At 38.6% G+C, this 20435-nt stretch overlaps 1 protein-coding gene across 8 annotated transcripts in view; it reads left to right on the top strand.

Moving 5' to 3' along the window:
* Positions 1-20435, top strand: part of GBF1 (golgi brefeldin A resistant guanine nucleotide exchange factor 1) — a 133416-nt gene that overhangs the window by 4274 nt on the left and 108707 nt on the right. For all 8 annotated transcript variants that reach the window (XM_080912524.1, XM_080912522.1, XM_080912523.1 and 5 more), the window contains exons 2-3: positions 13684-13789; positions 19339-19405. In XM_080912524.1, the coding sequence (XP_080768650.1) occupies positions 13694-13789; positions 19339-19405 (163 nt within the window). In that variant the 5' untranslated portion in view covers positions 13684-13693. The remainder of the gene's footprint in view (positions 1-13683; positions 13790-19338; positions 19406-20435) is intronic.

Genomic DNA, 20435 nt, shown 5'->3' with positions numbered 1-20435 from the left:
TCTCAACTGTATTGCCCAGAATGGCCTTGAGACCATTCTTATTTGGTTTTCTAGCCTTGGCCTCCGATCACTTAGAATACTGGTGTGTATCAATGTTCAGCTGAGGTTTGTTTAAAAAGAGCTGTGAACACAGTGTTATGTGCTGACCAAAGAGGTGTGCTCATACTGTGTAGGAGAGTGAGTTTGCTAAGGAAGACTTCATGAGGAGACACTTGTAAAAATAGTGTTCAGGAGATGTTGACAACATTCAGTGCCATGCTGGGTGCCTCACAGCAAACCCCAGGGCAGACGTATTCATTTTGCAAAGGAAAATTGTTTTTGTTATTCTGTTTTTTTTTTTTTTGTTTTTGTTTTGCTTTTGGACAAGATCTCAATGTGTAGCTCAAGCCAGCTCTGAATAATTTATTCTCCAATCTATTACAACATAGAGCTACTGTGGAAAACTGTAAACCAAGGCTCAGAAAGATTAGGAAACTTGGTTAAGAGTTATACTTTTGTGGTATAGTGCTTACTTAGCCTGCATGTAGCTCTGGGTGTAATCTCCAACACTGGGGGTGAGAGGGGAAAAAAGAAAGAAAGAAAAAGTCTTAACTATAATTATTCAGTTAGAAGTAAGGAACTCAGTCAAGTCTGTCTTGTATAACTAACTATTGACTTTTTTTTTTTTTTTTTTTTTTTTTTTTTTTTTTTTGGTCTTGGAACTTGCTTTGTAGATCAAACTAGTCTTAAACTTACAGAGATCTGCCTACCTCTGCATCCCAAGTGCTGAGATTAAACGTGGGCATCACCATGTCTTGCTCCACTATTAACTTTTAATGTGAAATGAGCAAGAGTTTACAAAATTGGACAAGAAAAGAGAAGAACATTCAGCAAAGAATGGGGTAGCATTTTCAAAGGCAAAGAGGGAGCAAACCATGACTTTGAGCTTGGTGTGTTTGCACACTTGTAAATACCATCATCACTTGGAACACTTGAGGCATCAAAATTTGAGTTCCAGGCTGTCTGGGTTATACAGCAAGATCCTCATTAAAAACAAGCAAAATACTGACCAACTAACTAACTAACAACTCAAGACTGTCTGTCACCCAAAGTAAATTTGCATTTATCCACCTTCTGGATAATTTACTAGTCTCACCACCCTTCCTCCTTGCCAGATATTTTTATTTCTCTGAGATCTAGACTCAGAAGTAGAATTGCTGAGATGAAGGATAAGTTCTTTAACTTGGCATGATGATCTTGAATTGTTATTCATATTGATTGTATCTGTTTAGGTACTCAATAGCCTTTTGGTCTTTACTAAAGTATTGCCAGATTTAAATTTCATTGATATTATTGTTTTGTGTTGTGAGGTGTATCTTATTCTCTAGTTAGTCCAGTTTGATTTATAACTCAGTATGTAGCTCAAGCTGGCCTAGTACCCCTGACAGACCTTTTGACCCAGCCTCCTAAGTGCTGGAATTACATTTTATTATTTTTAAATGATTATCTGTTGTCATTATTACTATTTTGGAGGTCTAAATTGGTATCTCATTATAATCTTTTTAAACTTAATTTTTTAGACAGGATCTCACCATGTTGTTCTGGTTGGCCTAGAACTTACTGTGTAGATCAGATTGGCTTCAAACTCACAGAGATTCGCCTGCCTCTGCCTCTGAAGTGCTGGGATCAAAGGTGTGCATCACCATCCCTGGTTTATTATAATCTGGTCCTTTTGCTGATTATAAATGAAGCTAATAATTTTTCCTATTAAGTTGTTATTTGTATTTTCTATTTCATAAAATGCTTGTTCTCCTATTTCTGGCTAACTTTTTCTATTTTTTTCTTAACTTTTTTTTTGTTTTTTGTTTTGAGATAGGGTTTCTCTGTGTAACAGCCCTGCCTGTCCTGAACTCAATTTATAGACCAGGCTGGCTTTTAATTTACAGAGATCCTCCTACCTCTGCCTTCTGAGTGCTGAGATTGAAGATGTGTGCCACCATGCCAAAGCCTAACTCTTTCCATTTTCATGTGTGCATGGTGTATGTGTATGTTTTTATGTTTGTACATGTGCACATGTATGTGGGTGTATGTGGAATTCCAAGGTTGATATTTGTAATCATCCACAATCTTCCATCTTGTTACTAAGGCAGGGTTTCTCAATCAATTCTAGAGCTTGCCTCGAGTATTGCTGGCCATCTTGTTTTAAGGATCCTGTTCTGCCCTCGAGGCTGGAATTATACAGGTGGGTTACCATGCCCACCTGGCATTTATATGGAGTCAAGGGTCTGAACTCAGGACTTCACACCTGCATGGCATATGCTTCAAGTACCTATCCATCTTCCTAGTCCTCTCTTGCTAGTGAAAAAAAAAGATTTATTTTGTGTATTTGTGTATATGTGCTGTGGTGCATATGGGGAGGTCAGAGAACAACTTCAGAAGCTGGTTCTCTGGTTTGACTATGTAAATGTTTGGCAACTTGTCAGGTTGGTAGCTTGAAGTAGTTCTTAAGGTTAAATACCCAGGAGTGACAGAGCAAGTCACATGGGTGATCTGTTCTTAGTGTTTTGAGAACCTCCATATTGACTTCTATATAGCTGAATTAGTATACATATTATCAGCAAGGCATAAGTAAGAAATTCCTTTTGACCATGTTCTGATTAGCATTTTTCATTATTTGTTTTCTTAATGATTGCCCTTCTGATTGGAGATGCATTCTCAGTGTAGTTTTGATTTGCATTTCTCCTATGGGTGGCAAAGTTGAGTGTTTTTCTTTTATTATTAGTATTGGATATTGTTGCAATATCCTTTTCAACCCAAATTGCCAATTTGTTGCAATATCTTCTTCAACCCAAATAAACCCATTCAATTGAAGCACAACTCGGTAATTAGGAAAACAAGCTGCCCATCTATTTTGGGCAGATTTACCACTATACTCTCTATTCCCCTCCTAGGAGATCCCTTCTTACTTGCCATTAGTTGTCCTCCTGTTCCTGTTCCTCCTCTGACTTTTCCTTTTCCCTTTTACTCCCTGACTCCTCCTTTTCTGTTTCCTCTCCTTTTCCTCACCTCCTTTCCTGTCCAATCATGTATTGGATTAACATTAATCTACATATCACTCTTTTTGTTTAATTTAAAAAACAAAAACCAAAAAACCTTTGCCTTTAAGCTGTACATGACTATTATGTAAGCTGTGTATGACTATTATCACTTGAAAATATTCTAAATGACTATGTTTTCTCAAAGTTAATTATCTTGGATAGGCTGTAAAACCAAATTAGTCTTCAACTCCGTCAGAAATCTGAGAATGGCCAAATATCTAAAAACACAGGAAGCCCAACACTATTTCCAGAGCTTAGAGAGATTGCAGAGATAAATCTCCACCAGCAGCCCCCTGTTAGCAACATGTTAGAGTCAGTCTTTGGCCTTCTAGCCCAAGATCACTGACAGACCTTTAGATGCAGAAATCTTGAAGGGCTGATAATTTTGGCTCAGCAAAAATTATCAGTGGACTATTCTGCACACAGGATATTTACTTACATTTCAAATGTTATCCCCTTTCCTGGTTTCCCCTCTGGAATCCCCCTATCTCACCCCCCTTCTCCCTTCTCCCCGCCTCTATGAGAATGTTCCCCCACTCACCCACTCCCTCCCATCTGCCCGCCCTGGCCTTCCCCTACACTGGAGTATTGAGCCTTCACAGGGCCAAGGGCTTCTCCTCTCATTGATGCCTGCTAAGGCCATTCTCTGCTACATATTCAGCTGGAGCCATGGGTCCCTTTGGTTGGTGGTTTAGTCTCTGGGAGCTCTGTAGGGTCTGGTTGGTTGATATTGTTGTTCTTCCTGTGGGGTTGAAAACCCCTTCAGCTTCTTCAGTCCTTTTTCTAACTCCTCCATTGGGGACCCCATTCTCAGTCTAGTGGTTGGTTGAGAGTATCCACCTCTGTATTTCTCAAGATCTGGCAGAGCCTCTTAGGAGACAGCTATATCAGGCATTTGTCAGCATGCATTTCTTGGCATTCACAATATTGTCTGGGTTTGATGATTGTATATGGGATGGATTCCCAGGCCGGGCAGTCTCTGGATATCCTTTCCTTCAGTCTCTGCCTCACACTTTGTCTCTTTATTTTCTCCTGTTACTATTTTGTTCCCCCTTTTAAGAAGGATTGAAGCATCCACTCTTTGGTCTTCCAACTTCTTGAGTTTCACGTGATCTGTGGCTTGTATCTTGGATATTTGGAGCTTTTGGGCTAATATTCACTTATCAGTGAGTGCATATCATATGTGTTTTTTTGTGATTGGGTTACCTCATTCAGGATGGTATTTTCTAGTGCCATTCATTTGTCTAAGAATTTCATAAAGCCATTGTTTTTAATAGCCGAGTAGTACTCCATTGTGTAAATGTACCACATTTTCTGTATCCATTCCTCTGTTGAAGGACATCTGGGTTCTTTCCAGCTTCTGGCTATTATAAATAAGGCTGCTATGATCATGGTGGAGCATGTGTCCTTGTTATATGTTGGAGCATCCTTTGGGTATAGGCTCTTCTCAAGGTGGGAGAAAAGTGAGCGCAGTTGTCCCCCATTTTTTAACAGGGCAATTTGATTCCTTGGAGTCTAACTTTTTGAGATCTTTGCATATATTGGATATTAGCCCTCTATCAGATGTAGGATTGGTAAAGATCTTTTCCCAATTGGTTGGTTGCCATTTTGTTCTATTGATAATGTCCTTGGCCTTACAGAAGCTTTACAATTTCATGAGGTCCCATTTGTTGATTCTTGATCTTAGAGCATAAGCCATTGATTGGTGTTCTGTTCAGAAAAATTTCCCCTGTGACTATGTGTTCAAGGCTCTTCCCCACTTTCTCTTCTATTATTTTCAGTGTATTGGATTTTATGTGGAGGTCCTTGATCCACTTGAACTTGAGCTTTGTACAAGGTGGTAAAAATGGATCTATTTGCATTCTTCTACCAGCACCATTTGTTGAAAATGCTCTTTTCCACTGGATAGTTTTAGGTCCTTTGTCAAAGATCAAGTGACCATAGGTGTGTGGGTTCATTTCTGGGTCTTCAGTTTTATTCCATCGATCTACCTGCCTGTCTCTACCAATACTGAACAGTTTTTATCTCGACTGTTCTGTAATACAGCGTAAGGTTGGAGATTATGATTCTTCCAGCAGTTCTCTTATTGTTGAAAATAATTTTCAATATCCTGGGTTTTTTATTATTCCAAATGAATTTGCGAATTTCTCTTTCCAACTCTATACAGAATTGAGTTGGAATTTTGATGGGGATTGCATTGAATCTGTAGATTGCTTTTGGCAAGATGGGCAATTTTTACTATATTAATTTTGCCAATGGAAGATCTTTTCATTTTCTGAGATCTTTGATTTTTTTCTTCAGAGACTTGAAGTTTGTGGCATACAGATCTTTTACTTCCTTGGTTAGAGTCACAGCAAAGTATTTTATATTGTTTGTGACTATTGTAAAGGGTGTCGTTTCCCTAATCTTTTTTTCTCAGCCTGCCTTCTCCTTCCTGCTTATCAGAGGAAGGCTACTGATTGTTTGAGTTAATTTGAGTTAATTTTATATCCAGCCACTTTGCTGAAGTTGTTTATCAGGTTTAGGAGTTCTCTGGTGGAATTTTTGGGGTCACTTAAGTATACTATCATATCATCTGTAAATAGTGATATTTTGACTTCCTCCTTTCTAATTTGTATCCTTTTGACCTCTTTTTCTTGTCTAATTGCTCTGGCCAGGACTTGGAGTACTATATTGAATAGGTAGGGAGAGAGTGGGCAGCCTTGCCTAGTTCCTGATTTTAGTGGGGTTGCTTCAAGTTTCTCTCCATTTAGTTTGTTCCTGGCTACTGGTTTGATGTATATTGCTTTTACAATGTTTAGGTATGGACCTTCATTCAATTCCTGATCTTTCCAAGACTTTTAACATGAAGAGTGTTAAATTTTGTCAAATGCTTTCTCAGCATCTAATGAGATAGATGATCATGTGACTTTTTCTTTGAGTTTGTTTATATAGTGGATTACACTGATGCATTTTCATATATTGAACCATCTCTGCATCCTTGGGATGAAGCCTACTTGATCATGATGGATGATCATGTTGATGTGTTCTTGGATTCTGTTTGCGAGAATTTTATTGAGTATTTTTGCATTGATGTTCATAAGGGAGATTGGTTTGAAGTTCTCTTTCTTTGTTGGGTCTTCATGTGGTTTAAGTATAAGTGTAATTGTAGCTTCATAGAATGAATTGGGTAGTGTTCCTTCTGTTTCTATTTTGTGAATAGTTTGAAGAATATTGGTATTAGGTCTTCTTTGAAGGTCTGATAGAATTTTGCACCGAGTCCATCTGGTTCTGGGCTTTGTTTTGGTTGGGAGACTTTTAATGACTGCTTCTATTTCTTTAGGGGTCATGAGACTATTTAGATGGTTTATCTGATGACCCTGATTTAACTTTGGTACCTGGTATTTGTCTAGAAAATCATGTGTTTCCTCCATATTTTCTAGTTTTGTTGAGTATAGGCTTTTGTAGGATCTGATGATTTTTTTTGAATTTTCTCCTTTTCTGTTGTTATGTCTCCCTTTTCATTTCTGATTTTGCTAATTTGGATATCGTCCCTGTGCCCTCTGGTTAGTCTGGCTAGGGAGTTTATCTGTCTTGTTGATTTTGTTTCAAAGAACCATCTCCTGGTTTTGTTGATTTTTTTTTTTTTTTTTTTTTTTTTTTTGTATAGTTCTTTTTGTTTCTACTTGGTTGACTTCAGCCCTGAGTTTGATTATTTCCTGCCTTCTACTGCTTTTGGGTGTATTTGATTCTTTTTGTTCTAGAACTTCAGGTGTGCTGTCAAGCTGCTAGTGTATGCTCTCTTCAGTTTCTTTTTGGAGGCACTCAGAACTATGAGTTTTCCTCTTAGCACTGCTTTCATTGTGTACCATACGTTTGGGCATGTTGTGCCTTCATTCTAAAAAGTCTTTAATTTCTTTCTATATTTCTTCCTTGGCCAAGTTATCATTGAGTAGCATTGTTCAGCTTCCATGTGTATGTGGCTTTTCTGTTGTTTTTGTTCTTATTGAAGACTAGCCTTAGTTCATGCAGATCTGATAAGATGCATGGGATTATTTCAATCTTTTTGTATCTGTTGAGGCCTGTTTTGTGGCCAGTTATATGGTCAGTTTTGGAGAAGGTACCATGAAGTGCTGAGAAGGAGGTATATTCTTTTGTTTTAGGATGAAATGTTCTATAGATATCTGTTAAATCCATTTGGTTCATAACTTCTGCTAGTTTCATTGTGTTTCTGTTTAGTTTCTGTTTCCATAATCTGCCGATTGCTGAGAGTGGACTGTTGAAGTCCCCCAGTATTATTGTGTGAGGTGCAATATGTGCTTTGAGCCTTAATAAAGTTTTTTTTTTTTTTTTTTAATGAATGTGGGTGTCCTTGCATTTGGAACATAGATGTTCAGAATTGAGAGTTTATCTTGGTAGATTTTTTTTTCTTTGATATACTGAACTAGAAAAGAAATTCTTCCCAACACATAATAGTCAAAACACCAAATGCACAAAACAAAGAAAGACTATTAAAAGCAGTAAGGAGAAAAGGTCAAATAACATGTAAAGGCAGTATCTTATCAGAATTACACCAGACTTTTCAACAGAGACCATGAAAGCTAGAAGATCCTGGACAGATGTCATTCAGACCCTAAGAGAACAAATGCTAGCCCAGGCTCCTATACTCAGCAAAACTCTTAATTACCATAGGCGGAGAAACCAAGATATTCTATGACGAAAATAAATTTACACAATATCTTTCCACAAATCCAGTCCTACAAAGGATAATAAATGGAAATCTCCAACACAAAGAGGGAAAGTACATTCTAGGAAAAGTAAGAAAGTAATATTCTTGCAACAAACACAAAAGAAGATAGCCACACAAACATAATTTCACCTCTAACAACAAAAGTAACAGGAAACAACAACCATTATTCCTTAATGTATCTTAACATCCATGAACTTAATTCTCCAATAAAAAGGCACAGACTAACAGACTGGATACATAAACAGGATTCAGCATTTTGCTGCATACAGGTAACACATCTCAGTGACAAAGACAGACAGTACTTGAGAGTAAAAGGCTGGGGAAAAAATTTCCAAGCAAATGGTCTCAAGAAACAAGCTGGAATGGCTATTCTAATATCAAATAAAATTGACTTTCAATCAAAAGTTATCAAAAAAGATAAGGAAGGGCACTTCATACTCATCAAAGGAGCATTTTTATTGACCCCTTGTAGTTCATCTTTTAAGAACTGTCTGCCTATTTATTGGATTGTTTGAGACTGTATTTTTCTTCTTTGTGTGTTATACATTTTTTTTTTTGGTGAGTACCTAGGCACAAGTATCTTTTGGAGAGCATAGGTCAGTGTCAAGTGTCCTTCTCCATCTCTCTTCACCTTGCTTTTTGATGAGGGTCTTTCACTGTACCTATTTAACTAGACTAGCTTGGACATCAAGCTCTAGGGGTCTTCCTGTTCTCTTTCCCAGCACTCAGGTTACAGATATCTGCTGCCATGCCTTTTATTTGACATTGTTTTTATTTTATTTTATTTGCATTTTGTCTGTGAATCTGTTATAGATGATTGTGAGTCACCATGTGGGTGCTGGAAATTGAACTCAGGACCTCTGGAAGAGCAGTCAGTGTTCTTAACCACTGAGCCATCTCTCCAGCCCTTATCTGTGAATCTGAACTCAATTCGTCATGCTTTTCTGCTTGTGCCATCTCCCTGGCTCTGGGCTGTTTATTTCTTGTATATTTTAGATGTAGTCCTTTGACAGATGTCTAGCTAGTAAATATTCTTAGTCTGTAGGCTGTATCTTTACTCAGTTAACTGGTTCCTTTGCTGTTCAGATGCTCTTTCTTTTTTTCTTTCTTTCTTTCTTTCTTTCTTTCTTTCTTTCCTTTCTTCTCCTTCTCCTTCTCCTTCTTCTTCTTCTTCATCTTCATCTTCATCTTTTTTAATATCAAGCCCTATTTTTTTGTTCTTTTTTTTTCTTTTTTAGATTTTTAAAAAATTTATTGGATATTCTATGTATTTACATTGAAGGTGCTCCTTCTCCCAATCACTCTTTCCACCTCAGTGCTTTGGCTGATGATGATGTTCTTTTTTTTTTTTTTAAATTAACCTTTATTTATTTATTATGTATAGTGTTATGCCTGCACGCCAGAAGGGGACACCAGATCTCATTATAGATGGATGTGAGCCACCATGTGGTTGCTGGGAATTGAACTCAGGACCTCTGGAAGAACAGTCAGTGCTTTTAACTGATGAGCCATCTCTCCAGCCCCAGAGGCTTTTTCAATTTCATGAGGTCACATCTGTTATTGGCCTTATTTCTTGTGTGACTAGAATCCCATTGAAAAGTTTCTGTGTATACATACTCCTTGAACTCTTTTCCTCTAACAGTTTTAGAGTTTGAGGCATTATGTTAAGGTTTTAGTCTGTTTGAAGTTGGGTGGTGAGTGTTTCTTTTTTTGGGATATGGGAGATGGGGTTTTTGTTTTATTATTTTGTATGTAGATATGTGGTTTGTTTTCTTTCTCTCTCTTCCTCCCTTTCTCCCTTTCTTTCTTCTTTCCTTTCTTTTGCCTTCCTTCCTGTGGATATTTGGTTGGCTTTCTTCTCTTCTATTTTTTTCTTTCTTTTTTTCCTTCCCAAGACAGGGATTCTCTTGAGTAGCCATGGCTCACTCTATAGATCAGGCTAGCCTCAAACTCAGAGATCTTCCTGCCTCTGACTCTCAAGGCTTGTCACTATGCTTAACTTGGTGGTTTTCATGACTCTCTTTATTGAGGACTCCCATCTTACATAAAACATGGAAATTTAGCTACTTTAAAAAAATGTTTTAAAGGTCAACTTTTTCATTTGATTTGCTTCTAAGTAGACCTGATTCTAAAAATGGCCATCTTACCAAAAGCAATCTACAGATTCAATGCAATCCCCATCAAAATTCCAACCCAGTTCTTCATTGAGTTGGAAAGAGCAATGTGCAATTTTATCTGGAATATCAAAAGACCTAGAATAGCAAAATCCATCCTCAACAACAAGAAAACATCTGTGGGAATCACTATCCCTGACCTCAAGCTACATTACAAGGCAATTGTGCTGAAAACTGCATGGTACTGGTACAGAACTAGGCACGTGGATCAATGGAATAGAATAGAAGACCCAGAAATGAGCCCCCACGTATATGGTCACCTGATTTTTGACAAAGGAGCTGTAAACATTCATTGGAAAAAGGACACCCTATTCAACAAATGGTGTTGGTCCAACTGGCACTCAGCATGCAGAAGAATGAAAATAGACCCTTTCTTATCTCCTTGTACAAAGCTCAAGTGTAAGTGGATCAAAGATCTCCACATTAAACTGGATACACTGAAACTATTAGATGAGAAAGTAGGGAAAACCTTAGAACACATAGGCACAGGAGAAAATTTTCTGAACAAAACACCAATGGCTCGTGCTCTAAGGTCAAAGATTAACAAATGGGACTTAATGAGATTGCAAAGTTTCTGTAAGGCTAAGGACACGGTCAAGAAAACAAAACGGCAGCCAACAGAATGGGAAAAGATCTTTACCAACTCCACATCAGATAGAGGCCTAATATCCAAGGTATACAAAGAACTCAAAAAGCTAGACACCAGAGAATCAAACAACCCTATCAAAAAATGAGGTACAGAGCTAAACAAAATGTTGTCAATTGAGGAATATCGAATGGCTGAGAAACATCTAAGGAAGTGCTTGACACTTTTAGTCATCAGGGAAATGCAAATCAAAACAACCCTGAGATTCCACCTCACACCAGTCAGATTGGCCAAGATCCAAAACTCAGATGACAGCAGATGCTGGCGAGACTGTGGAGAAAGAGGAACACTTCTCCACTGTTGGTGGGGTTGTAAACTGATACAAGCACTCTGGAAATCAGTCTGGCGATTCCTCAGAAAATTGGACATAGTACTACCTGAAGATCCAGCTATTCCACTTCTGGGCATATACCCCAGAGACACTCCAATATACAACAAAGACACATGCATCACAATGTTCATAGCAACTCTATTTATAATAGCCAGAAGCTGGAAAGAACCCAGATGTCCTTCAGTAGATGAATGGATACAAAAATTGTGGTACATTTACACAATGGAGTACTACTCAGCTATCAGAAACAACGACTTAACCAAATTCTTAAGAAAATGGTTGCATCTAGAGAATATCATCCTGAGTGAGATAACCCAGTCACAAAAGAACAGACATAATATGCAGTCACTGATAATGGGATACTAACCCCAGAAAGCTCGGCCTACCCCAGAAACAACTCACAGACTGTGTGAAGTTCAAGGAAAAAAAAACATTATACTCAATCCTTACACACCAAGAACACGTTGACTAATTCTGGGTTACATCCTGTTTTACATGTACTTTTTGCTCATTGTTACCAGTAAGACCTTAATGCAGAATATCAAACCTTAAAAAAAAAAAAAAACAAAAAAAACCAAGCACTGACAAAAATGTATTCGTATACATTTATGCAAAAAAATTTGTTCTTTAATTTTGCTTTTTAAAAATTAAGTTAAAAAAGTTATTAAAAATAAAAATCTATAATACCAGAAAAAAAAAGTAGACCTGATTCCATCCTAATTTAGCTACTTTTAAAAGTTCATTTTATGTGTGTGGGTGTTTTCCATACATGTATGCCATAACTATTCTGTGTCCTTGGAGGCCAGAAGAGAGTACCAGATCCGCAGGGATTTGAGTTATAGATGGTTGTGAGCTGCCATATGGGTGCTGGGAATTAAACCTGTGTTCTCTGGGTGAGGAGCCGGTGCTGTGAACTGCTGAGCCAGGTTTCCAGCACCCCAAGCTGAGCTCCTTTAAGAGCATATTTTTCCTCAATGATTTTCTGTGTCAGAGGTATATATTTGAACTGTAAAATTCCTCAATAGAAGTAGTAGATCTCTGTTTATTATTTCTAGTGTTTAATTATATTGAAAATATATCTTTTTAAAAAAATTAAAGCAGTACAGATAAAGGTTTGATTATACCCTAATTTCATAGCACTTTCTCTTTAGGTAGCTGACTATGAGTTTGGATATACCTTCCTAGATCCTTTATTTATTTGGATTAAAATTAAAATAATTGCTGGGCATCATGATTTATGCCTTTAATCCCAGCACTGAGGATACAGAGTCAAGTGGATCTCTTAGTTTAAGGCCAGCCTGGTTTATAGAATGAGTTCTATAAACTCACTACTCAGGACTACACAGAGAAACCCTGTCTCAAAAAACAAAACAAAAAATTTAAATTTGTTTATTTAATTATATGTGTCTGAGTCTTTTGCCTACATGTTTGCTTGTGTACTTGTGAGTCTTCAGTTGTACCCACTAATCTGGATGCTGACTATTAGGTGACTTTGTATCCTTTTATGCTAAATATTACATATTTATAAAATAAAATGTCATGTTTTGCATGGGTGGTTTGTTTTTTTGTTTATATACACAGAAGTAGATAGGTAAGTAGTCATACACTATAATACCTTATTTCACTTTGTAGTAGTTGTGAACTATTTTCTTTTTTTTCCTTTGTTTGTCTTTTTGTTTGTTTCTTTGTTTTTGAGAGAGACTCACTACATAGATAAGGGTGGCTTCAAACTCATTCATGAGTACTAGTGTAACTTAGGTTGACTACTATACTAGCTCTAAGGAGTTTTTAAATAATGGAAAGTAGGAAATTTGTTGTTACATACTCCTAGGATATATACTATGCTAAGAAAAAAAATGTTTTCTGGGAAAGAGTCTGTTGTATCCAGGTTGACTCCAATTTGCTGTATTGTGAAGAATGGCTTTACCTTTTCTTCCCCATCTGCCTTTACTTACTGTGGTGCTTAGATTAGGGTGTTCACCACTATGCCTGTCTTATGGAAGTGGTGCTAGGGATTGAACTTAGAGCTCTGTGCATGCTAGGCTAACACTCTCCCATATGAACTACATCCCTAGTCTTCCAAGAGAAATGCCATTTTCAACATTTTCACCTGGGGAAATAATTAAATATCTTTTCTAAGTGCTATTTTTGGCAGCAAAGACAATCCTGTAGTAGTTGCTTCAGGAGCAGTTACCATAAATTAGTTTTTCTGCCTCAGCCTCTCTTGTGGCTAGAATTACAGGTATATGGCACCATACATGGCTGGCATTTAAATAATCCTGTCTTGGGGTTGAAGAGATTGCTCAGTGGTTAAAAGAACTGGTTGCTTTTCTAGAGGACCCAGGTTTGATTTCCAGCCCCCACATGGTGGCTCATGACCATAGCCATCTGTAACTCCAGTCCCAGTAGATCTTATGCCCTCTTCTGTATGCTGGTATTAGTTGTGCTCATGGTACACAGATGCATGTGCAGGCTAAACATTTGTGTACATAAAGTAGAAGGGAAAAGGCAAGTGTTGTCATGTGAATTCTTAATCACAGCACCTGGGATGCAGATGCAGGTGGATCTCTGAGTTTGAGGCCAACCTGGTCTACACAGAGAGTTCTGGGACAGCCAGGGCTACATAGAGAAATCCTGTCTCAAAATGAAACTAACCAACCAACTAAATAAATAAATCTGAAAGGGAAAAACATTAACCAATCTTTTCTCTTCAACTGTTCTGGTAGGTTTGTCAGGATGGTGGATAAGAATATTTACATCATTCAAGGAGAAATTAACATTGTTGTTGGTGCCATCAAACGAAATGCCCGATGGAGCACCCATATACCACTGGTAAGTGGGGAATGGGCAGACAGTCAGGTCACTGAGTTATAGACATCTCATCCTTGGTTAAAACAGTCAACACACACGCACACACACACACACACACACACACACAGAAAGAGAGAGAGAGACTATGTGCATGTGTGCGCACATGCGCATGTGAGCAAAGAAATGGGGTAGGTCTGGTGGTGGATTGAATTGAATAGGTATGACCTTCAAGACTCATATGTTTGAATGCTTGGTTCATAGGGTGTGGCCCAATTAGGAGCTATGGTTTAGTTGGATTAGGTGTGGCCTTGTTGGAGGAAGTATGTCACTGTGGAGTGTCTCATTGTATGAGACTTTGAGGTCTCATATAAGCTCAAGTTACGCCCAGTGTGACGGTCTTCTGCTGCCTGTGGATCGAGATGTAGAACTCTTGGTTCCTCCAGCACCGTTTCTGCCTGCACACTGCCATGCTTCCCACCATGATTATGGACTGAACCTCGGAAACTGTAAACCAGCCCCAATGAAATGTTTTCCTTTATAAGAATTGCCTTGGTTGTCTCTTCACACCAATGAAACCCTAATAAGACAGGTCCTGATAGAAGGAGGAGGGAGGCTTCTCTCGCCTTCCCTGGCGACCTCGGCACCCGGGATCTAAGTGACAAAGTTTCTCGAAAAGCACGCGCTGCTGACCCATAGCATTACTCAGCACGAAAGCAGTGGTGACCGAGGACAGCGAAATTGTCTTGGTCAGAGACCCCAGAGCATACAGCAAGGCAGCCTCGCTGGCGTTTGAGAATGCGCTTGTCCCCGGGTGGCTTCCAAGCTGGCGTGTCCGGATGACCCAAGGACGTTTTTAGGTTTTCCTGTCTTGTGATTGCAGAGACAAGATCCCCACTTTGATCACCCTCTGGCTTGCGTGCACTGCGTCACCACCAAGCCATTGTCACATGCTTTTCAAATTGAAATGAGAATTTACCCAATTCCTAGGCAGACACGCCTAAGGTTTCCCCCATAACCGCTCCAGGATCCAAGTAGCACCACCTCAGTCTGCTGCTGTCCCCAACTCGGAGGTTTTGTGGGCCCTCTAGCCACATGCTCTATTAAAAACGCTGTGGTCCAAATGCTAAGCACAAAAAAAAAAAAAAAAAAAAAAAAAAGAAGGAGGAGGGAGAGAAGAGAACAATAAAATCCATGTGACATGAAAGCACACAGGGAACAAGCTGACTGTAGTGGTGTCTTCTTGTAATTCTAGCACTTACAGGTAGGATCATACATTCAAGGCTAGCTTTGGCTGCATAGTGAGCTCAAAGCCAACGGTCTGTAGAAATAGCTCAGCAGTTAAGAGTACTTGCTAATTTTCCAGTAGACCAAGTTTGGTTCAGAGCACTCATATTAGGCAATCAAACCTCTGTCTTCAGTTCTGGGTGAGGGTGATTCTATACCTTCTTCTAGCCTCCTTGAGTACCTGCACACATATACCATATATATACTCATGAAGACATACACACATACACTGAATAAAAATAAATCTTAAAAGGGCATGGGCTAGGGAGATGGCTCAGCAGTTAAAAATTTGCTGCACAAGCAATAGCCTAGAGGTTGGATCCCCAGAATTCATATAAAGGATTGGTGGTTATCCAGAGCTGGTGAAGTGGCTGAGTAGGCAAAGCTTTGTAATTTGAGCCTTGGAAGGCAGAGACAGGAATACCTGGAACAAGATTGCTAGTAGACTAGCCGCATCAGTGATCTCTGAGGTTGTTTGAGAGCTCAGCCTGAGGATAAGGGGAAGAGTGATGGAGGTGGATGCCCAATGTTAACTTCAGGCCTCCACATGTCTGTGAATATATGTACACACATACCACACACCTATCCAGATGAAAAAGGAGAATTAAAAATAACAGCCATAAAAACAGTGACTGGTAAGATGGCTTAGGGGATGAAATCCTGATAACCTGAGTTTGATTCCTGAAACCTAGATAAAAATGGACAGAGAAACAATTCTGCAATGTTCTCTGACTTTGACATGTGCATGTGAAGTATACATGCTATGTATGGTAAACAAACAAACCAAGCTAAAAGGAAAGTGGAGGCAATCTCCTTGAGGGGAGTAGAGGACTAGCTAGAATGGCTAGGAGGGTAGGAGATAGCGGGGGATTAATACGTAGGTGAGGCTGACTTTAGACTGATCTTGCCTCCATTTCCCAAGTGTTAGGATTGCAGGTATGTGCCACCACAATCCTCTAGTTGAAATCCATTATTTTGTAAGCTATCTTAAAAACGTTAGTAGGCTAACAACACCCTAAGGCTGGCAAGGTGGGTGAGTGGCTAAAGCCTGATATATGAGTCCCTGTTGTATTGCTGTGAGGAGAAATCATGAGCAAAGCAGCTCTTATGAAAGAAAGCATTTAATCGGGAGTATACAGTTAGTCTGTTACATCATGGCAGTAGCTTTGTAGCATACACGCTGCTAGAGCAGTAGCTGAGGGCTACATCCTGATCGTTAGACAGCAGAGACACTGGGCCTTTTCATTCAGATCACCACACCTGACCACCTGGGGACAGATCCCTGGAACCCATATGACGGAAGAAAAGAACTGACTCTCCCAGGTTGTTGTCTGACTACTATATGAGTGTGCCTTTACATATACATACATACAGATAAACATGAAAAATCCCCCCATTAAAATAATAAAACATGTTTCCAATAATAATGAAAGTAATAGGAATTCAGATTTATTCCAGCTGGCATCAGATTTACAGGCTCAACCCAAAAGGTAATCTCATTCTTCTATGTATGTATATGTGTGTGTGTGTGTGTGTACACATATATGAAGTAAAAATAGAGATCATTTATTAAGAAAGGGAAACCACTTTTTCCCCCTCCTGGAGACAGGTTTCTTTGTGAAGCTCTGACTGTCTTGTAACTTGCTTTGTTAAGCAGGCTGGCCTCAAACTCACAGAAATCCACTTGCCTCTGCCTCTCAAGTGCTGAGATTAGAGGCATGACACTCTTGATAATAAGAGTGAGCTAGTGCTTTAGTTACTTTTCTGTTGCTGTGATAGAGCACTAACCAGGGGATGTAGAAATGGTTCGTGTATAAGAACAGTTGTTGCTTTTTTAGAGGACCCAAATTGATTTCTAGCACTCACACCAGTTCCAGTTCCAGAGAATCTTCTGCCCTCTTCTGATCTCATGGCACCATGTACTTGTGCACATAGACAGATATACATGCAGGCAAAATACCCATATACATACAATAAAAATCTGAAACAGAAAAGCAAAAAAACTAAAAGCCCATGTCTAGGGACTGGAGAGATGGCTGAAGGGTTAAGAGCACTGTCTGCTCTTCCAGAGGACCTGGCTGAGATTCCCAGCAACCATATTGAGGCTTACAGCTGTCTGTAACTCCAATTTTAGGAATCCAATACTCTTCTTTTTAAAATTAGAAAAACTATTATGTAAATGGATATTTGTCTGCTTATATGTCTATGTGCTACAAATGTGCCTGATATTTTTGTAAATTAAGTTGACATTTGGGACTTTAGCATACCTAGAAACATCAGAAAGATTACCTTCTATGATAAGAAGAAAATACCATATCTCTTGGAACTCAGAGATGGTTTTGAACTGCCCTGTAGATGGCTGGACCATCTCTCCAGCCCCTGATGCCCTCTTCTGACTTTGAGGTCACTGAGGGCACAAGTGGTGCACATACATATGTGCAAGCAAGACACACTGTCACACACAGAGTAAAATAAAAACAAAAAACCAAAAAAGACTTAGGAAGGAGTCTACTTTGTCTTACGGTTCCAGGGGAAAAGTCCATATGGTGGTGTTGGGGGTGGCAATAGGTGACCAGGACAGGAAGCTATCCCTAGTGACTAACTTCCTACAACAAGGCTACACTATTTTACCAAAAAGTTCCACTAACTGGGGACTAAGTGTTTAAATATCTGAGCTTTTGAGAGATGGTCTCAGTTAAATCACCACAGGTATTTAAAAATAATTCTTTGGGAGCCACTGAGATGGCTTAGAATGTAGAATTGCTTGCCACCATCCTGATGACCCAAGTTTGATCCACAGAACATAGTGGAAGGAGAGAAGCAACTCTTGCAAGCTGGGCTCTGACTTTCACACTTACATCAAGGCATGAGTGTCTGTATGTATAAATACATGAACAAAACAAATGTTTTAAAAACATTCTCTGATATACATATAATGTTACTGTTTATTAAAAGATGAAAGCATTTGCATACTAATGAGGTATATATACTTACATATTCTTACGTAAAGAATTAAACCATGGCTGAATCTTTGGTACAGCAGGTTGTAGAATGCTATCACTGTTTTTCAGAGTTGATAGTTATTTTTATTTTGTAATTTTTAATGCTAACAATGCTATTTTGCATAAATATGTAGTATACAAAGACAGAAGTATGTTTAAGAACATTTCAGAAATGGTTGGAAATCTTTTTGTAATCTTAAGCCAAGATTCATTTCATGATTTTTTTTGTTGTTGTTGTTGTTTTTCTGGTTTTCAAAACAGTCCAGCCTGGCTGACCTTATTTTGTAGACCAGGATGGCCTTGAACTCACAGAGATCTGACTGCCTCTGTCTCTGGAGCACTGGAACTGAAAGGTGTGCTTTCTAAATTTCTTTTTTTTTTTTTTTTATTGAAGCTTGTCAGTAACACAAACAGCAATTTTAAAACCAAACATTCTAACATAATACAATACAAAGACAAACTAATCTGATACCTACATACTGAGGAGTAACAGTAGAAAATATCTTTAGAATTTTTTTCATAACTAAACTTACATTATTCCTCTAGAAGAGCAGAAAGTTTTATAATGTATAGTGAGAGGACTGCACTTGAAACATACCAGCTTGAAATCTGAGGTGATGTGTTTCAGGCATGCTCATTGTAATCCAAGGCATGGCATGTACAATGCAATGTATATGTTGTTTAGAACAGTGACTGCTAGTGATGAAGTAGGAAGCATGGGGTATACTGCTGAAACACCATGGGCTCATTACTGATGGGATTTTAAGTTAAATTTTGATCTTTTTGTATTCAGAAACATTTTGCTGATGCTAAAAATTTCAAGACCCTGTACATTTAGTTATGTGACTCCCATATGGGATGTGATTCACAGGAGAAGCTGGGTTGAGGCCGACGAGATGGCTCAGTGGGCAAGCATCTGTCACCAGGCCTGAGGACTTGTGTTTGATCCCCAGGACTACATGGTGGAAGAGACCTGACTCCACGGGCTGTCCTCTCACCATCACATGTAGACCATGGCATGCCACCCCCCCCCCCCACATGCACATGCACACAAAATAAATGAAATGTAAGAAATGTTAAGGAGAATAAAAGAAACTGGGTTGTAGGTGAGCACTGAAAGACTTATTTTTGGTAAACTCCTGGTGCCTCTGAGATAAGTGAGTAAGGAGCCATGGCTAAATTTCTTTCCTCAGAAGGAAAACTTAGTTTTGATGTTTTGTTTTTTCTTTTCTATCTTGAACTAATCTTTTTTTTTTTTTTTTTTTTTGACCTATGATTCTCTAGGATGAAGAACGGGATCCCCTTCTGCACAGTTTCAGTCATCTAAAGGAGGTCTTAAACAGTGTGACAGGTAAGGTTCCAGTGGAAACAGTGACAAGGAAGGTCCCACATGTAGGCAGAATGACTTGGCCTAGTAAGAAATACATGTGTTTGATTTACTGCAGGGATATACAAAGTTTTCATATAAAGGATCATATGGGACAAATAAATGAAACAAGGAAAAGACCACATAGTAAACACTTCAGGCTTGTAGGCTGTATGCGGCTCTGCAGTTGCTCACCAATTATAGGTAAGATGTATAGGAGAAGTATATATTTTCTTTTAAAATATAATATGCACATCAGATTTGGCTCACAGATAAAACTTGCCAATCTTTTAGTCTTCCTATGTTCTCACGTTCCCTAAATGAATCAACTTTGTGAAATATTAACATTTAGAGTTTTCAAAGCCACTTTAATATTAATTATCTTTGCTAAGTTTTCCTCAGGTGTATGAAGAAGGCATACATAATGTTGTCCCTTTATGAAAGAAAGCAAAGTGATGTAGAGGAAGGGCTAGTGGTGTAGCTCAGTTTGGAGAGTGCGTCTCTCACAAATAAGCCCTAGATTCAGTCCTGATGCCCCATAAAACTGGGCATGGAGGATGTCCATATCCAGGATGGACCTGTGATCTCAGGTCTTGAGAGGAGTCAAGAGGTTTGGAAATTCAAGATCATCCTTTAGCTACATACCATTTTTAGGTCAGCCTAAGCAGTAAGAGACCTATCTCAAATAAAACAGATGGACAGACAAACAATACACCTAAAGTGATCTAACTAGTTCATTCTTAGAGGTGGAACTGAGTAAATTTTAGGCTGCTGACACCTGGTTTAGTGCTCTTTCCCATGTTTTATTGCATTGCTTTGGTGCATTTAATCAGAGGAGACTATATAAAGTACCTTTTATTGTGTGTGGGAGAAGAGGGTAATGAAAGGAAAAAATCAATTCCTGTGATTTTGTTGTTGTTAGGTATTGTTCTTATTTTACTCTTGTGGCTTTTTTTGTTTTGTTTTTTTGCAATATAGATTAAAAGGGAATGTTTTAGAACTGTGTTCTTGTAAT

The sequence above is a fragment of the Micromys minutus genome, assembly GCF_963924665.1.
Source record: "Micromys minutus genome assembly, chromosome: 2".
Taxonomy (NCBI): Eukaryota; Metazoa; Chordata; class Mammalia; order Rodentia; family Muridae; genus Micromys; species Micromys minutus.
This window is presented reverse-complemented; position numbering and strand designations above follow the sequence as displayed.